Source organism: Pipistrellus hanaki (assembly GCF_964339955.1).
Source record: "Pipistrellus hanaki genome assembly, chromosome: 4".
In the NCBI taxonomy this organism is placed as follows: Eukaryota; Metazoa; Chordata; class Mammalia; order Chiroptera; family Vespertilionidae; genus Pipistrellus; species Pipistrellus hanaki.
The window spans coordinates 32963018-32982163 of record NC_140506.1 but is presented as its reverse complement, the minus strand read 5'-3'; the positions used below and the strand labels follow the sequence as shown (position 1 = coordinate 32982163).

The following is a 19146-nucleotide window of genomic DNA, read 5'->3' as shown; positions in this document are numbered from 1 at the left end:
TTGTCAAATTTATTTATTTATTTGTTTAGGATAAATAATTCCTATCAAACACAGTCTTCAACCATGTGCTGCTAAAATAAACAAGATTGTGGTGTTCGTTACCGTAAACTCTGAAAGCTCATCGCGGTTCTGCAGGTCTGGAGTCACTTTCACAGCGGCCTTCAGACTTTGGAGAAATGGACAGCTAAGCACAAAAGTTAAAAGTTATAAAATCAGTTGTAGGTAAGTAAGTCTTTGCATTAGGTTTTTTAAAATACTACTAGTTTTAATTGGAAAATTTAATATAAAATTGACATTTCTAATGGTTTGTTCTATCAGTGTCATTAGGCCCAATTAGCATATTACCTAATATATATGATTAAGAATCAGAATCAGCCGAAACCGGTTTGGCTCAGTGGATAGAGCGTCAGCCTGGGGACTGAAGGGTCCCGGGTTCGATTCAGGGCAAGGGCATGTACCTTGGTTGCGGACACATCTCCAGTAGGGGGTGTGCAAGAGGCAGCTGATCAATGATTCTCTCTCATTGATGTTTCTAACTCTCTATTCCTCTCTCTTCCTCTCTGTAAAAAATCAATAAAATATATATTAAAAAAAAAAAAAATCAGAATCAATAGCAACATTGGAAGCTATACAAAAATGTAGCAATGCCTTTACAATTGAAATTAGGACAACTTCTAACCTAGAATTCTATACCCAGCTAAACTATGAAACAAATGTGAGATTATATTCAGATATATGAATTATATACAAGCTAGAAATATGTATCTCTTGTTCAATCTTTTCCAGGGAAATGGGGGAGTGCCCCACCAAATGAGTGGATAAACCAAAAAGATGACATTAGATCCAGGACACAGGAGCTACAATACAGGAGAAAGCCAACAGGAATCCCTAGGATCCCAGGATGACTGCAGGATAAGCAGTTCATGTTGGAGAGAAACTTCAAGAAAATGAAAATTATGGAATATCTTATAGCTCTGAATGACTAGAGAAGATTTAAACATTTGGGTAAATTTGATGATAAACTGGTGCTCAATACATTTGAAAAAAAAAAACAAACCTAAGCAAATACTATAGTTAAAGAAAAGCATTGGTGAGAATATGGAAAATATATATAACTGTCATAAAAAAAAATGAAGTACTGATACATGCTACAACATGGATGAACCTCAATACATTATGCTAAGTGAAAGAAACCAGACACAAAAAGTCATATTGTATGTTTCCATTTATATAAAATATCCAGCCCTGACTGGTTTGGCTCAGTGGATGGAGCGTCAGCCTGCGGACTCAAGGGTCCCAGGTTTGATTCCGGTTAAGGGCATGTGCCTTGGTTGCGGGCACGTCACCAGTGGGGGGTATGCAGGAGGCAGCTGATCGATGTTTCTCTCTCATTGATATTTCTAGCTCTCTCCCCTCTCCCTTCCTCTCTGTAGAAAATCAATAAAATATATTTTAAAAACAAACAAACAAACAAATAAATAAAATATCTATAATAAGTAAATCTGTAGAGACAGAAAGTATATTGGTAGCTCTAAGGAGCTAGAGTAGGATGGTGTGGAAAGATAGGGAGTGATTACTTAATGGGTACAGTTTTCTTTTGGGGTAATTAAAATGAAATTAGAGAAAGTATTTGCACAACACTGTAAATGTACTAAATACTACTAGATTGTGCACTTTAAAGTGGTTAATGTATGAATTTCATTTTAGCCGAAACCGGTTTGGCTCAGTGGATACAGCGTCGGTCTGCAGACTAAAGAGTCCCAGGTTTGATTCCGATCAAGGGCATGTACATTGGTTGCGGGCACATCCCCAGTGGGGGGTATGCAGGAAGCAGCTGATGGATGTTTCTCTCTCATCAATGTTTCTAGCACTCTATCCCTCCCCTTCCTCTCTGTAATAAAATCAATAAAATATATATATTTTTAAAACTAAACTAAAAATTAAACAAACTACTAACGAGACAATTATTACTTTTTACGAAAGTTAAAACTTGTACAGAGAGGGAAAATAATAATTTATAACAGGTTCAGTTCTGCATAGCATTTATGCAGTCATAAGTAAACATATAATGTAAAAATATTGATCTCACCAAAACTATGCTATAACTATAATAAAGGAAATGCTAAATTGAAAGGGTGTCATGAGAACAAGGGGATAAGAGGTAAAGACTCATTCTTCAGATCAGGAATCAGAGGGTTGAGCAAATATTTAATAAGAAAATGTGAGAAAAATGATTGTTTTAAAGTATATCCAAATTCACCGACACTAAGCATTCCACTCACTTAGGAAAATATTTGGAATGATCTCCTAATGGGTCATCACCTTCCACCCAGTTGTTCATACATCCTCCACAGGAAAAACACTGGACGGTATCCTCTATACCTAGATGTAAGAAAATTCAATCAATGTAACTGGCATGTGTATTTCTCAACTGACACAAGTAACTACCAGGCCTTTATTAGCAAAACCCTACTTGCATTTCCAATCAGATTTTGTGACAAAGTCACAAGTTGGGGCAATATTCTATACAGGACCAAATAGTCATGGATGCTGCTATGTGCCATGTACTTTGATGAACACCCTTTCCCTGTCCCATCCTCCTATAGAGTAGGAGATATGCAAATAAGTGTGTGCATTAAAGCTCTATGAAGGAAAAAACTTTTGTCTGTTTTGTTCCCCAATGAATCTCATGGACCTGAAGAGTGCCTAGCATTTATAGGCACTCTATAAGCATTTTTTTCGTGATTAAATCAGAGAGAATACATATGGAGCTCATGGGGGGAAAATATGAGCAAATTTTGCAGCCCTGTGTTCAAATACCTCTTACCACATTATTGCCAGGTTTATTCCACTAGAAGTAGGATCAAGTCTCCTTGTGAGACTATATTTCTTAGGAAGGAAACTAGCATTTGAATCTACCAAAGGATTGAAGTAGAAATGGAACATCTATCATCTTCCACTCTTAGACCTCTGTAGGCATGGCAAAGCTGGAGCAGAGGAGAACCTCCCTTTGTGTCTGCATGACAATATGAGGTCCTAGAGTTGGCAAGACTCTTAGAGGGTCAGATGATTAGGATTTGTGGGGAGAGATGGAGGTTCGACAGGAAGAGGATGAGGATACTGGACAGAGGGTATTTGAAGGAGGCTGGCAAGAGGAAGACAGAATAAAGAGTAGGAGCACTGCCTTTCCAAATACTTAAGCTTGTGAGCCATTAAGATCATTTTGTACTATGGAATATTTTTGTTAAAGTGACCAAACCTACAGCCCTAACCGGTTTGGCTCAGTGGATAGAGCATCGGCCTGTGGACTGAAGGGTCCCAGGTTCAATTCTGGTCAAGGTCATATACCTCGATTAAGGGCGCATCCCCAGTAGGAGGTATGCAGGAGGCAGTTGATCAATGTTTCTCTCTCATCGATATTTTTAACTCTATCCCTCTCCCTTCCTCTCTGTAAAAAAATCAATAAAATATATATTTTTTAAAATAAAAATAAAAATAAAGTGACCATCCTATTCCCCTACTCTGCACTGCTGTGTGATATTTGTGACATCCATTTGACCTCTCAGTAAAAGATCTGCATGGTCCTGTAACTCAATGTGTGTGTCTGGTCTGAAGAAGGTCAGCAAGGACTGAGGCAGGGCACAATAGCCTTTCTCTGATCGTTACTGTACCTCAGGCAGTTAGCTGAAGGGAACCAGCCTACTAGTTGTGGATTACAGAGGGTAACTTCCTGATGACCAGAAGCTAAAGAGAATGCTATGCTGAGACCGGTTTGGCTCAATGGATAGAGCGTCGGCTTGGGGACTGTCGGGTCCCGGGTTCGATTCCGGTCAAGGGCATGTACCTTGGTTGAGGGCATATCCCCAGTAGGGGGTGTGCAAGAGGCAGCTGATCGATGACTCTCTCTCATTGATGTTTCTAACTCTCTCTCTCTCTCCCTTCCTCTCTGTACAAAATCAATAAAATATATTAAAAATATATAAAAATAAAAATAAAAAAATAAATAAAGAGAATGCTATGACCCTAACCAGTTTGGCTCAGTAGCTAGAGTGTCCACCAGCAGACTAAAGGGTCCTGGGTTCAATTCCAGTCAAAGACACATACATACCTCGGTCAATCAATTCTCAGTCCTGATCCAGGTATATCTGAAAGGCAGCCAATCGGTGTGTCTCTATTTCTCTCTTTCTCTCCCTCCCTCCCTTTCACTCTCTCTAAAAATCAGGGAAAAAACATCCTCAGGTGAGGATTAACAACAACAAAAAGAATTGCTTGACTTTTCGCTTTTCTTATAGCTAGTCTGGCCATACAGTTCTGGTTAAAGGGGTAGAAGCAGAAGGGTCATGTGACAGTTTTATTGTGCTTTGCTGTCATGTGCTTCACAGATATTACAGTTTTTGCAAATGGAAGACAATACCCTCCACCAGCAAATGGATTATGACTCCCATATTGTGATAGTTGCTTTATTGTAGTGGTCTGGAACTGAACCTGCAGTATCTCCAAGTCTACCTTTGCTCATATATATATATCTTTCATAAAAACAAAGTGGCATAAAAATAACTTTTGAAAAGTGGAGGATACATGTACTTGTATTCATTGTTAGTCGAGTTCTTAAGGTTTCAATTTGGAGCTTCTCTACCTAAGTTAGTCATAGAAAACTGGGAGCAGCTTTCTGACATAGCAAGGAAAAGGATATATAAGGAAAGATTAGGAGAGTGGATATTGTTGAGACTAGATAAATACAAATCCAGGGTCATTAAATGTATCTGGGCCTTGAATGCGCAGCAAGGCAAGAGGCTGATGCAAACTACTGACTCACCTATGTAGAAAAGACCTGCTTTGGCCAGAGCAGCAGGAGCCCCAGGGAATGCATGGGGCCATTTCTTAAAAGAGTCCAGTCGTAGTTCTTCATTAGCAAAGATGCTGTCATTACAAAAAGCTGGAATAAAAGGCAAAGGGTCAGATCAGCAAGTTTTGATATTGCAAGTATCATATTCAAGTTATCATTTCATATTTACAGACAAAATGATATGATGCTTGAAGTTTGCTTCAGTATAATTGTGGGAGGTTAAAAAGAAGAAAGTTTGCCAAAACCAGTTTGGCTCAGTGGATAGAGCATCGGCCTACGGACTGAAGGGTCCCGGGTTCGATTCCGGTCAAGGGCATGTACCTTGGTTGCGGGCATATCCCCGGTAGGGGGTGTGCAGGAGGCGGCTGATCGATGACTCTCTCTCATTGATGTTTCTAACTCTATCTCTCTCCCTTCCTCTCTGTACAAAAATCAATAAAATATATTTTAAAAAAATAAAAATTAAAAATAAACATTTTAACGTTTCTTTTCTTTAAAAAAAAAAATGAGTGTTTACCTGATGCCATAGGTAAATCTCTCTTGACCCAGGAATTCACAAAATGTTCTCCCTGAAGAAAATGAAAAATTTGACTTTGACTTAGAGGATACAAATATCTATGAAATAAAGTTTCATTGGATTGAGTGGCAAGGTTGTTAGGGATTGTTTTCTAAATATTTGTTTCTATTAATGTTGGAATTTTTTATGCAGTGCTGCTACCTAACAGGAAGCCTTCTAGAGTGGCTGCTTCCAGACATCTAGCTGATTTACATGTGGATATCATAGATGTACTTTGCCTAATGAGGAAGTATGACATATAGGAAGGAAACTAGATTGAGAAGGGCATTAGATATTAAGCAACTGATCCTTCTCTGGTAACCGCACTTGATTTCTTTCTCAGGAAACACTTCTCCACGTTCAGGTCAAGTTCTCTCTGCAGGGTTCTCATCTTCTGAGTCATGTTAACCAATAAATTCCCCTTTTTGCTTAAGTCAATTTGGGTTGGAATTTCTATGACCTGCCATTAGGGAATTCTTATTAATAGTTATAGAGTAACTAGCTAGGAGACAGGAACTGAGGCCCTCTAAGGGTGATGGTGGCATGGTCCCAAAATCTCACACAGAGATTCAGATGGGACTGCCAAGGAAAGCTAGGGGAGGTGGCCTGAGTCAAAGAGGGAAAGACTATGAGAAAGACAAACCGACCAATCAAAAGACAGTCCTGGAAAAAAGGACTTTTAAGGGCTCTAGTTTAGCAAGAGAATGTGATTTTCTTCATTCTGCCAGATGAGAAGTAGGGGTAGGAAAGAAGGGAATAAGAAAGAAGTAAGAAGTAGAATTCATGACTCCCCCCAAAAAAGGAAGCCCATGACTCTCCCCCCAAAAAACAAATAAAGAAAGCCCATGACTCCCCAAAAAAGAAAGCCCATCCTCTTCTAATTCAGATATTATTAGGTAATGAAAAGCCAACGTGAGGGGGGAAATGCTGTTATGAATTACCGTGACACCAACAAATCCCTTGTAGCTTTGAATATACTGGCCAATTTCCTCTGAGGATTTCTTACTTTGAAGAAATTCACATCTATAATTAATAAACATAATTAAAATTTACACCAATATTGTGATAGAGATGTTCTATATCTCTATTATTGTGGTGATGGTTACACAATAAACATTTGTTAAAACTTACTGAATTGTACACTTTAAAAACAGTGAATTTTTTCAACTTCAAATAAAACTGTCAAGAGACTTATACCAAAATGTAAGAGATTCATCATTATTCTCACATAATTATTCTTTACTTACATAAGTGTCAACACAAATAATTTAAAATTAAGTCTTAAAATTATCTTTTCTCTTGAAACAAAATACATAATACAATCAAAGAGACTGATTTACAGTAATATATACATATATATTATATATGCTGGAGATTTTGTTAGTAGCTGGTATGGCTCAGTGGTTGAGCATCGATCTATGAACCAGGAGGTCACAGTTCAATTCCCAGGTAGGGCACATGCCCGGGTTTATTGATTTCAGAAAGAAAGGGAAAGAGAGAGAAAGAAATATCAATGATGTGCCGAGACCGGTTTGGCTCAATGGATAGAGCGTCGGCTTGGGGACTGAAGGGTCCCGGGTTCGATTCCGGTCAAGGGCATGTACCTTGGCTGCGGGCATATCCCCAGTAGGGGGTGTGCAGGAGGCAGCTGATCGGTGACTCTCTCTCATCGACGTTTCTACTCTCTATCTCTCTCCCTTCCTCTCTGTACAAAATCAATAAAATATATTTAAAAAAAGAAAAAAAAAAAAAAAGAAAGAAAGAAACATCAATGATGAGAGAGAATCATTGATCAGTGTCTCTTAAATGCCCGCTACTGGGGATCCAGTCTGCAACCTGGGCATGCGCCCTTGACCCTACAGTCCACAGTCCGATGCTCTATCCACTACGCAAACCATCTAGGGCTCTATATATTTTCAAACAAATCTGTATATAGGTTGAGTGGCTTTACACATTTTTTAAGGGCTTACATTACACATATTATTTTGCATATTGCTTTTTTTCACTTACCATATCATAGATATCCTTCCTCTTTTGTGAGCATGACTGTACATGTGCAAAATGAATTATAAACATAGATAACTGCCCAGGTATTGTGTGGTCAATCTATGATACAACCAATAACCTCTTTGCATGTAGTAGCTATATGACAAATATTTGTTAAAGAAATAGAGTATGATGCCCTAGCTGGTTTGGGTCAGTGGATAGAGCATTGGCCTGTGGACTGAAAGATCCTGGGTTTGATTCCAGTCAAGGGCACATGCCTGAATTGCAGGGCTCGATCCCCAGTAGGAGGCGTACAGAAGGTGACCAATCAATGATTCTCTCTTATCAACAGTTTCTGTCTTTCCCTCTCCCTTCCTCACTGAAATTAATTAATTATATATATAGAAATAGAGTATGAGCTTGATCACATCGCTAGATCCAAGTACTAGGTTATAGGAAATGGAAATACAGGAAGTAGAAAAACATTAAGTAACTACAGAAACACATTCAGCCAAACCTAGAGTGTAGGAAATTTTACAGGACAGATTACATGGCTTCTATAAAGAATAAGTGACAAGAAAAGAGGAAAGAAGGAAATCTATAAATTAAAAATATTAAGAGCCCTAACCAGTTTGGCTCAGTGGATAGAGCATTGGCCTCTGGACTGAAAGGTCCCAGGTTCAATTCCAGTCAAAGGTATATACCTTGGTTGTGGGCACATACCCAGTTGGAGGTGTGCAGGAGGCAGCTGATCAATGTTTCTCTACCGGTTTGGCTCGGTGGTAGAGCGTCGGTCTGCGGACTGAAAGGTCCCAGGTTCGATTCCTGTCAGGGGCATGTACATTGGTTGCGGGCACATCCCCAGTGGGGGGTGTGCAGGAGGCATCTGGTCGATAGTTCTCTCTCATCGACATTTCTAGCTCTCTATCCCTCTCTCTTCCTCTCTGTAAAAAATCAATAAAATATATTTAAAAAAAAAAAAACAACAAATGGCATTGTATGATGTATGAAATTGGCTTTAATATAAACTGGCTATTATTATTTCTGAAGAAAGGTGGGTGAAAGATCAATGGAATATGACTTGGCCATGTGTTAATAAGTTCTTATTATACTAATAGAGGCCTGATGCACAAAATTCATGAAAGAGTAGGCCCTCGAGCCCCAGCTTCGTCCGGAAGGTCATCTGGATGGTCGTTCTGCTGTTTGGCCGTTTGGTTGATTTGTGTACTATACTTTATTATTATAGATTCTCTCCACCTTTGAAATTTTCTATAATAAAGGTTTTAAAAACTATAAAGGGAATGAATATGTATTTGCTAGATACAAAGTAATGTAGAGATAGATACTAGTAAGTATAGCATTAAGAATAATTAAAATATACTTTATTTTCTAAAGGAATTAAAGAGCATTGCAACAATCAAAATTCTGCGTTTTTAAAATAAAATGTACATAAAACCATTTGTAATAGTCTTAAACATTGCTTTACTCTCCAGTTTCCTTTAAATGCCATTTTACATCATCCCTATATGAATCATTCTTATTTATCACTTAGGGTGGATCCTGACTCTTCTACTTGACAAAACATGTCTTCATATTTAGGATGATAAAGTAACATTTAAGAAATTATTTTTAAATTATGTGATTCTTGCTTGAAGAAATTCTGGAACATTCCAGTTTTGAGTATGCTACTCTAGGAAGGTAATTCTTGTCTTTAGTTTTGTTTCAGGTGAGAGAGATAGAGATAGAGATAGAGATAGAGATAGAGATAGAGATAGAGATAGAGATAGAGATAGAGATAGAGAAAGAGAGAGAGAGAGAGAGAGAGAGAGAGAGACAGAGAGAGAGATATCTACTTACTTGGGGAACCACTTGGCATGCTCTTTCCAAGGATCATCTCCTTCCTCCCAATTGCCTAAGCATCCACCACAGGAAAAACACTGCACAGTATCCCGCTTCCCTGCACGTGAAGGAAAACATTTAGATTGCCCAGCAATGGCACCATGGGCAAGTCCCAGAAGGTCTATTTCTGGGAGTTGCCTGCTGTGTATGTGAGGAAGACTTACTCCAACATCTCTGTGCACTTCCACTGCCATCTGGCTGAATCTCCATCCGCAGCCCCAGGGCCCTAAAAGACCATTTTCTAAGCCTAGGACCTCCCGTCAGCTGTGGCCATACTGCACATACCCCTGTTTGACACCTGCCTGCCAGGTGTTCCCAGGGCTGGTGTTTGCTGTTTGAGCTCTCAGCGCTGCAGTAGTGGGGAAGCAGGGAAACCCCAGAACTCACCACGGAGAGCGCGGTTAGAAAACCTAAGTTGTAGCTGTGCAATGAAATTTCTATGGAAATTTCTTTTTAAACTCTTTGAGCCTCAATGAACTCAACTGTGAAATGGGGGTAATTGGTGAGTTTGTTGGTTCTCAGTAAAGGATTGCTGTTTTTGTTATTACAATTCTCATTTACACCCATCACAACATTTACAGCATGTCTAGGTCAATTCAAACTGCAGTTTTCTTAAATGCAGTTTGCCCTATACATTAAAATTAGCCCTAAGATTAAAACCAACCCAACAAAAAGAAAGCCATTCCAATATTGCAGCAATTAAAAGATTCAAAGGAAGATCTTATAGGAACAGCAAAAGGAAAAGGGAGAAGACTGGGGTCCAGCTGATCTCATGATTTATTTTATTTTATTCATTTCTTGTTAATCTTCACCCAAGATGTATTTTCCATTGATTTTTAGAGAGAGTGGAAGGAGGGAGGGAGGGAGGGAAAGAGGGAGGGAGGGAGGGAGGGAGGGAGGGAGGGAGGGAGGGAGGGAGGGGAAGAGAGAGAAACATCAATATAGGGGGGTGGGGATTGAACCTGCAACCCCAGTATGTTCCCTTGACCAGGAATTGAACCTGAGATCCTTCAGTGTGTGGGCCGACACTCTAACCACTTAGCACACCAGCTAGGGCCTCATGATTTATTTTAAGGACCTTAAGAATGTTGTCAATATTGTCTAAGGTCCAAATTTAAGGAAAAATAACTGCCTAATAATATACACATTTGACAAATTAATATGCGATATGAAACATAAAGCTCAAGTAAATTATTGAAGTTGAATTTTAATAAACTAGACCTTATACCTAACACATTTAACAAGTGAGGAAAGGTTCACAAAATACTGCAACTGAAATATGGAACCTAAACTTAAAACTCCAGAGAAATGCTTCAGAAAATGATTTCAAATTACCTGTAAAGACAAAGCCAGCCGCTGACAGCTCCCGTGGGGATGTCCCATGGGCATAAAAAGGCCAATCTTGGAAGGTTTCAAGTCTAGCCTTCTCTTCTTGGTACTTTGCTTTGTCTCCTCTCATCCCGCTCTCTGGATTCTTAACTCTTATGTCATACTTAGAAATGTTGCCAACGTCTGTGCCCAAAAGGAACTCACAGTGCGGGCTGAACTCCTTATGGTCTTCTATGGGGAGTCTCTTGAGGGCATTACAAAACAGGACTAAGCTACAGCAGAAGCACTGCACCCCCGATTTAATGCCGGTGAAATAAAACCCAGCTGCTGCCATCTCCTGCGGCGTCCAGGAGCTGAAGGAGTCATAGGTCACAAAAGTCTTTAGCCTTTTTGCTTCACTGCGCATTTCTGAGTTAAAGCCTTTCTGCATTTTTGCTCGATCTTCCTGCTCCTCTGTTTCCATTTTCTTTACAAACTGAACTGGGTCGAAGCCTAGAAGAGCAGCCACCGGAGCGAGGGAAGTTACATCATGCTGGGAAACCCTCTGGTCAGCGGCCTTCTCCTGCAAGGCCATTTTCTGAGAAGGGAAAGAAGAGCAGGTTACCAGACATTTCCACTTGTTTGAGTAGTCCTGAGATTCTCTTCAACCCTTTTATCCTTACTGTTTCATTTCTTCTGAATAGCACTGATCTGTGCATCATTCAGCCCGAGGGGGAGGGAAGAGGCTAGTAGGTCAACGATGGCCCCTCTCACTCATCCTGTCCGCCCAGCAGTAAGGTCACCTGTTCAGCCCAAGTGGTTGGAGGCCCTCCTATCACAGCATCAATCATCACTTACATCAAAGGCATAAAATAGGGGGCTCCTAGTGTAGTCACACAAATCCAAAGATGATTGCTTGCATCCCCAACACTTCAGGAGCCTCAGGAGTACTCCATGTACCCCCGAAGGTGGAATTGGGTGTTTTATGTGCCCCCTGCCTTTACCCAGCTAAGCAGATTTGCAATTTGCCCGTCTACCCACATTTCTGCAATAGTGGCAGCAAACAGAAGGTCTTGATGAAGGCCAAGCGTGCCCTTCATTTCGAAGTAACTAAAGCAAGGAAAAGCACTCAGTGGTCAGTAATGAGTTAAATCTGCTCCAGCAGTTTTCCGAGTAGCTCTCTATAGCAGTCCACAGGGTTATTTTGCTTTTTGATTGATTAGTTCCTTTATTTCAAATTCTCTTGCTGCCTCTCCCTGTAGAGCCTCTTTAGTGGGTATCTATCATATGAGGTCTCATTCCAAACAGATGAAATACTTGCCCACCTCTCCTTTGGCCTCATGTTTCTTCCCTTCACAGAAGAAACCAGCCAAAGCTTTGGTCTCGGCAGGCTAAGGCTCTTTCTTAGTTACTTTCATTTTTGCCAAAGCAACCAAAACCAGCTGAGGTACAGCATTCTCAGCTGACTTCCCCTCTATCTGAATTTCTGTTTTAATTTACTCAGCTATTTCCTCTGGCTCTGGATTGACCACATTTACATTCCATTGCTGTGCTTTTCCTCCCATCAATAGTCATAGAACTTGAATGAATTCAAACTAGGGGTTCCTCGGCAGCCAGCCTGCCATCAGTGGTTATAAATCTTTTTTAAAAAATATATTTTTATTGATTTCAGAAAGGATGGGAGAGGGGGAGAGAAATAGAAACATCAATGATGAGAGATAATCATTGATTGGCTGCCTCCTGCAGGCCCCCCACTGGGGATCTAGCCCACAACCTGGGCATGTGCTCTCGAATGGAATCGAACCCAGGACCCTTCAGTCCCTAGGCCAATGCTCTATCCATTGAGCCAAACCAGCAAGGGCAGTGATTGTAAACCTTCCACCCACTTTTCATTCTTCTTTCTGCCAAACAAAGCCTTAGTCATTATTTATATTATAAAGCCAAAGACTGTTTCAATGATCCCATTCACAGTGCTATCTTTAGCATTTACACTGGTTTGGGTACTTAAAAAAAAACCTCACTGGACTCTTCATAGTATACTTATTTATTTTTTTTTTAAATATATTTTATTGATTTTTCACAGAGAGGAAGAGAGAGGGATAGAGAGTTAGAAACATCGATGAGAGAGAATCATCGATTGGCTGCCTCCTGCACACCCCCTACTGGGGATGTGCCCGCAACCAAGGTACATGCCCTTGCCCGGAATCGAACCTGGGACCTTTCAGTCCGCAGGCCGACGCTCTATCCACTGAGCCAAACCGGTCCCGGCTTCATAGTATACTTATATAAGACTTTAATACAGGTAAAGGATAAGATACAAAAATAAAAATAAAAAACGGGAAATATCAGAGAGGGCTCAGATCCCAGGTCCAGTTCCTGGAGGCCTAAGCTGCACAGGCTGTGCTGCATTTCAGGGAATGGACAACCTAGGTGTGTGCAAGATACCTTGGTCTCAGGAAACTACAATCTCTTCCAAGGAGGGGTCTTTTATACTCTTCTGGTCACATGGCCAAAACTAGGCTACTTGACCAGCCTCAAAAACAGAAAACCTGGTATAGGATAGGGTGCCGCTGGTCTGTCTCAGACCCCAGCACAGGACCACAGTAATCACTAGTTAGTACATTCCGTGCGGGTTTGGCCAAGAGACAGCACCAGGGCTCCAGGCCTCCCCAGAGACAAATAAACACGGGTTTCGACAGAACAGCTAGGATCAATTTTAGGTTCAGGGCCCATTGTGCTCATCAGGAGGCCATTTCTGGGGATGAAAGATCTCCAAGGCCCCCTCCAGATGTCACGTCCTTTGACTACAAGAGCAAAGAGTACCAGCTGAGGCAACTATGTGCCGGATCCAGGCTTTAAACCCGTCTGGGTGCCTGTCCTCTTACCTCCAGAGAAATAGAAATAAGAGAAATAAGAGGTCCATCACTTCAGGTGTGGGAGAAAAGCACCTTTGCGAGAAATGGTCATCTACTTACCGAGAGGTGTAGCCAGAGTCCCTATCCAGTGGAAGGAGAATGGGCGGCCTGAGTACAAATGCTGTGTTGGTCCTTTAATGGGAAGCAATGAGAAAGTATTTGAGGAACTGAAACTCAAAACAAATTGCAGTCCAGTGAGAAATTACCCGCAAATGCTCTAAGTATGAAGTCAAAAGGGCCAGTCAGGTCCCAGAAGGAATGACAACACCTATAAAGTCCCCACAACAGGAAGTGTTTTATTCTAAACAGTTAAGATTGGTTAGTGCTCAGAGTGCTAGAATAAGCTTTATTTCTTGGCTGGTGACAGTTTCTTTCTCGTTTATTTTAGGATTTTCTCTTTTATCCTTGGGCTTATAAAATTCCAAAATGCTGTAGGAGGATTTGGGTGTTTCTACATTCATTGTTCTGGGCACTCAATGGGCCCTTTCACCCTGAACACAGGGGTGGCCCCTCAGCCGTAAGACATCAGTGGTTCTAAAACTTGTGCCCATTTTCTATAATTTTCTTTGATGATTTCCTACTGTCTGCTCATCTCTTTTCACTCTTTCTGGTATTCCCACGATTTAGGTGGGGATTTAATTGATCACTCAAACTCTTCCCCGCCTTCCTCCCCATATTCTTAGTGCTTTTGCTCCATTTTCTGAGAAATTTTCTCTCCAGTATCTTCCAACTCTCCTACAGTAATTATTAATTCAGCAATTATAGTTTTAATTTCCCACAGCTCTTTCTTGTTCTCTATTTTCATGAAATATTATTTCTAACCAACACAACCTTTATGACTCTCCTACGATACTGTCAGATGATAAAACTAAGGTGAATGAGGAGTTTGCTGTCCTGGTTCAAGGGAAAACAGCCCAGGATTGGGGAGGGGGTGGCTCACAAGCAGGGGACACTGTTCCCCAGGGATTCGGGGCAAGAGCAAGTTTTATGGAGAAGAGGCGACAGGAAACAGGGCAGGGTTGGCTAGGAGAGTGGGGGTTTCCTTATGAGGACCACAGTCAGTTTTCCTAGGGGAAGGTTAACTAGCTAAAGCTTGTGATTGGTGGATGTTAAGTTTCCCTAACGGGTGTGTCTCATAAGTGCAGGCTTATTGAGGTTTAGATTTGTGAGTTGGGCCAGGCCACTGGGGTGGCCTCCATTTTGTAGGTCCTGATAAACTAACTTTATCAATACTAAGGTTTAGTTCATCTGTCTCCTAAACTATGTTTTCTCCAAGGCTATTACCATTTACCTTAGTGTTTATTTTTCACATTTCCAGCCATCCTCAAATGCACACTGATTCTCGGTTTGCAATTTATGTTTAAGAAGTAGGCCGTTGAAAAGCTGATTGGTCAGAATTATGGTTAAAATTTAATTAAAAGCTACATTATTGTGACTTGGACTAAACCCCTTTACTTTATGGAGGCCAGATTGGGGAGCCAGGGTTTATCCTGGAGAAGCTCTAAATCAGAGGAACACCTCAGAAAACTACTCCAAGTTACCTGTGAGAGAGAGCTGGCAGCTGAAAGCACACTGGGGATGTTCCTTGAGCAGAAAATGACCAGTTCTGGAAGGATTCCTTGTTTTAGGGTGTCAGTGCCCAAACCAGCTCAAGTTAGCTGAAACAACTTATTCAGTTTCTTTTTTAAAGATAATCATCTGATATTTTTTGCCTCAGGTTTAAACCCTATCAAATAATCTGATGGAGGGAGCCAACTGTACCATAAAGATTTTATTTTAATTTTTTTTTATTGATTATGGTATCACATAATTGTCCTCATCCCCCGAATCCCATCCCAAACCCCTCCTTACATATGCCCTCCGCATACACAGATTTTAAATTAGTCCACCGATTTCCAGCCCTTCCCGTCATTCCTGCCCTCCTTACCTGGCACTCAGGGTCCCCGCTGCTCCAGGATTCTCTGCAGGGTGAAGAGCCTCCCACAGGGGATATGTGTGTTCAGGATGTAGTTTCCGTTGGTCCACTTCATTGGTTACTATCATTCTATTTAAGTTTCCACCTTCCAAAAATTTGTTAAAATAGACTATGTGCTGATGGTCCCCTCCCGCTTTCTTAATTTTTTTCTGGGTTTGTACTTAAAAAAATGATTTCAATATTGTGTAATTATTATAAAAAAAAATAAGACTAAAGTGCTCTCCCTCCGGGGAGCATGTCTGTCCATGCCTTTTTCTATACACACACACACACACACACACACACACACACACACACACACACACCCGCACCAGGCATGTTACCATTACCTTCTTCACTCCAAGTTCCCAGGGCCCTTCCTTTACCTCTATAACTTGTTTCCTAAGCCCATTTCTTTTAGGAATTACTTTTTTTCTTTCTCTGTGATTTACCAAATAAACGTCCTCTTAAAATTACAAAAGAAGAACTAAGGCCCTAGCTGGTTTGGCTCAGTGGATAGAGTATTAGCCTGCAGACTGAAGGGTTCTGGGTTCAATTCCAGTCAAGGCCACATGCCCAGGTTGCGGGCTCAATCCTCTGTGTGGGGCATGCAGGAGGCAGCCAATCAATGAGTCTCTCTCATCATTGATGTTTCTATCCCTCTCTCTCGCTCTCCCTTCTTCTCTGAAATCAATAAAATAAAATAAAATACCTTTTTAAAAAGAATTAAAATTTATTTAGAGACTACTACTTGCTAGACACAGTTCCAAGTACTTCAGAAAGGTACATATAATCCCTTTAACAGTAACAAAGCAGGCATGTTATTTCCATTTTATAGACAAGGAAACTTAGGCAGATAGGGGTTCAGATAAATCAATCTGGCTACAGAGTCTGCACTCTTTTTATAAAAATATGTATTTTATTGATTTTTTTTTCTCAGAGAAAAAGTGAGAGGAATAGAGAGTTAGAAACATCAATGAGAGAGAAACATCAATCAGTTGCCTCCTACACACCTCCTACTGGGGATATGCCTGTAACCAAGATACATGCCCTTGACCGGAATGGAACCTGAGACCTTTCAGTCTGAAGGATGACACTCTATCCACTGAGCCAAACTGGTTAGGGTGCAAAGCCTGCACTCTTAACCACTATGTGATGCTGCCATAAGGCTAGATTTTAAACAAAGGCAAACCCCGGTATCCCAGAGAGCTCATTTCCTCCTCATTTTGGTATCTGAGCAAGTAGCAAAGCTTTTTCACTAGCTGGCCTGGCATGCGATCTCCTCTGGCGAGGCTCTGGTCCAACAAGATTATTTTCCCAGCCAAGAAGCAATTATTGTTAAAAGAGCTGACCAGCTGTTCCCTGGTCCCTCCTAACTTCTGTACTAACGTGTAAGTATAATGTTACAGGGACAGCGTTCTTTTGAAGCACTTTCCATGGTGCATCCAGCTGCAACCTCTCCTCACAGCTGACCCTTCTGACAGTAACCTCACTTTTCATCTATGTTGTGTGCATCTCTGCCCAATGCACATTACATTTGATGTAACCTGTAGATTTCGTTGCCCTTATTTTACTATTGTTTTCTAAATGTATAGGATTTTTAATGATTAGAAATCCTATTAATTTTTCTAAGTAGATATTTGTATTATTTGAATATTATGATAGTTTTGTTTTTTACAGTCATTTCATTTTCTTGTCTTATGGCCTTGATGCTATCCTTTTTATCTTTTTGTTAATCCTTATCCAAGGATATTTTTCCATTGATCTTTTAGAGGGAGTGGAAGACAGAGAGAAAGACAGAGAGAAACTCATCAATTGGTTGCCTCCTGCATGAGCGTGACCAGGTCCCGGACCAGGGAAGAGCCTGCAATCAAGGTGACGTGTCCTTGACCAGAATCGAACCTGGGACCTTTTGGTCTGCAGGCCAACACACTATGCACGGAGCCAAACTGGCTAGGGAGATGCTATCCTTTTATATAATGTTATTTAATAAGGTGATAAAAGGTACAAAAAGATGTACAGTGAAAACTGTGTCCCTCTTCTGTCTCTGAGCCCAGCATCCAGAGGCTGCCTCTTTTAGATGCAACAAGTGCTTCCAGATGCCACCACTTGGCAGCGACTTGTCCCCTTCTCACTCATCTGCATTATCTGCCTGGCCTCATAGGTACTGGGTTTGCAGCCTGGCCCATTTATAGCACCTCTTCTGCATTCCCAAAGCACTTGGCATACTATTCGCACTTTCACAGTGACTTCTTTATAGGTCTCCCTTCTAGGCTTGGAGATTCACAGATCCATGAGGTTAGTATCTATATCCTACTTTTTAGTATCTATATCCTCTTTTTAGTATCTATATCCTACTTCCTAGGTTACTATTAGATAGATAGAGATGTACAGGTTTGCTGAGTGAATTAATAAATTAACAAACTGTGTATTATTTTCAGGGTCCTGGCCTGAGGTGTGACTCAAATAGCAAGTTAGTCAGGTGAAATCACAAATTTAAATCCCATAAGGACCCCATCAGAGCCCCAGTCCACCTTGTAATAGGTTTCCCCAAAACAGAATAGGCCCCTCAGACTCAAACTTCTCGCCCTTTCTCCTAAACTCTGCCATCCACTAACGGCCTGAATTTCTACCACCCCACTTCTCAAGGACCGGCTGTGCCCCTTCTTTCTCACCACTGGAAATCATGTCATGTTATGAGTTTCCAATCATTACAGAGATACAGACAGCTGAACTCAGATGGGACATGAGGAAGTTACAAAGCACTGAGAAAACTTACAAAATATTTATGGTTCTTCTTTCCTGCTATCATTCTGAGAAGAAGTCCTACTGTCCCCTCAGTTTTGAGATATGTTAGTGACATATTTTGATTGTGACATGCCTTCTGAACAGTGGGTCACCCACGGTCCTTAAATATAAGACTCACATTTTTTATCTAAATCCTCAAAGAGTACTGCCATCTTCATAGATGTATAGATGTATAGATATAGTTATTTTCAAGGGCAAGAGTCACAACAAAATAGAAACAGTGCACGTATTGCCACATGTAGGTGGACAATGTATCACTTGAACCATGACCCAAATAAATAAAAAAGAAATTTATTGCAATTCCCTTCCAAACCTCAACTCCATTACTACTACATTATTTGATGAACAGAATTGCTTTTGTGTTATTATTCAGGTCCTCAACTAACAGCTAACATGAGCTAAAACATTATTTACATTTGCTTCACCACAACGTCCCAAGATTCCAAAATGTTTTTTTAAATATATTTTTATTGATTTAAGAGAGGAAAGGAGGAGAGGAATGGAAACATCAATGATGAGAGACAATCACTGATTGGCTGCCTTCTGCACATCCCCCACTGGGGATTGAGCCCATGTACGCTTGACTAGGATCAAACCCCGGACCTTTCAGTTCATAGGCTGATGCTCTATCCACTGAGCCAAACCAGCTAGGGCAATGTTATTATTTTTGAATACTTTATTTGTTTACATGTCTCAAAAATTAAAACTACATAAAAAATGCTAAAAAATAATTCTCTCTCAGCCCTGCATTCATCTCCTCCTCTATACCCTACCTCTTTGTATTCTCCTAGTAGTTCACTTTTAAGACAGATTTATTGAGATACTAGTGGCCTGGTGCACAGATTTGTGTATATTGAAAGGAAATTAATTAGAA

The 19146-nt window shown here is 40.6% G+C and overlaps 1 protein-coding gene across 3 annotated transcripts in view; it reads right to left on the bottom strand.

Moving 5' to 3' along the window:
- Positions 1-19136, bottom strand: part of NAIP (NLR family apoptosis inhibitory protein) — a 42023-nt gene extending 22887 nt beyond the window's left edge. Inside the window, exons 1-9 of one of the 3 annotated variants that reach the window (XM_084881361.1) lie at positions 15438-19136; positions 13571-13642; positions 10623-11193; positions 9246-9345; positions 6344-6425; positions 5364-5415; positions 4817-4936; positions 2283-2382; positions 103-184 (exon numbers count right to left, since the gene is read on the bottom strand). In XM_084881361.1, the coding sequence (XP_084737487.1) occupies positions 103-184; positions 2283-2382; positions 4817-4936; positions 5364-5415; positions 6344-6425; positions 9246-9345; positions 10623-11190 (1104 nt within the window). In that variant the 5' untranslated portion in view covers positions 11191-11193; positions 13571-13642; positions 15438-19136. Of the gene's footprint in view, positions 1-102; positions 185-2282; positions 2383-4816; positions 4937-5363; positions 5416-6343; positions 6426-9245; positions 9346-10622; positions 11194-13570; positions 15202-15437 lie in introns of those variants that run through there. The other 2 variants (XM_084881363.1, XM_084881362.1) reach the window with 2 other exon arrangements.
- Between the last annotated feature and the right edge of the window lie 10 nt (positions 19137-19146).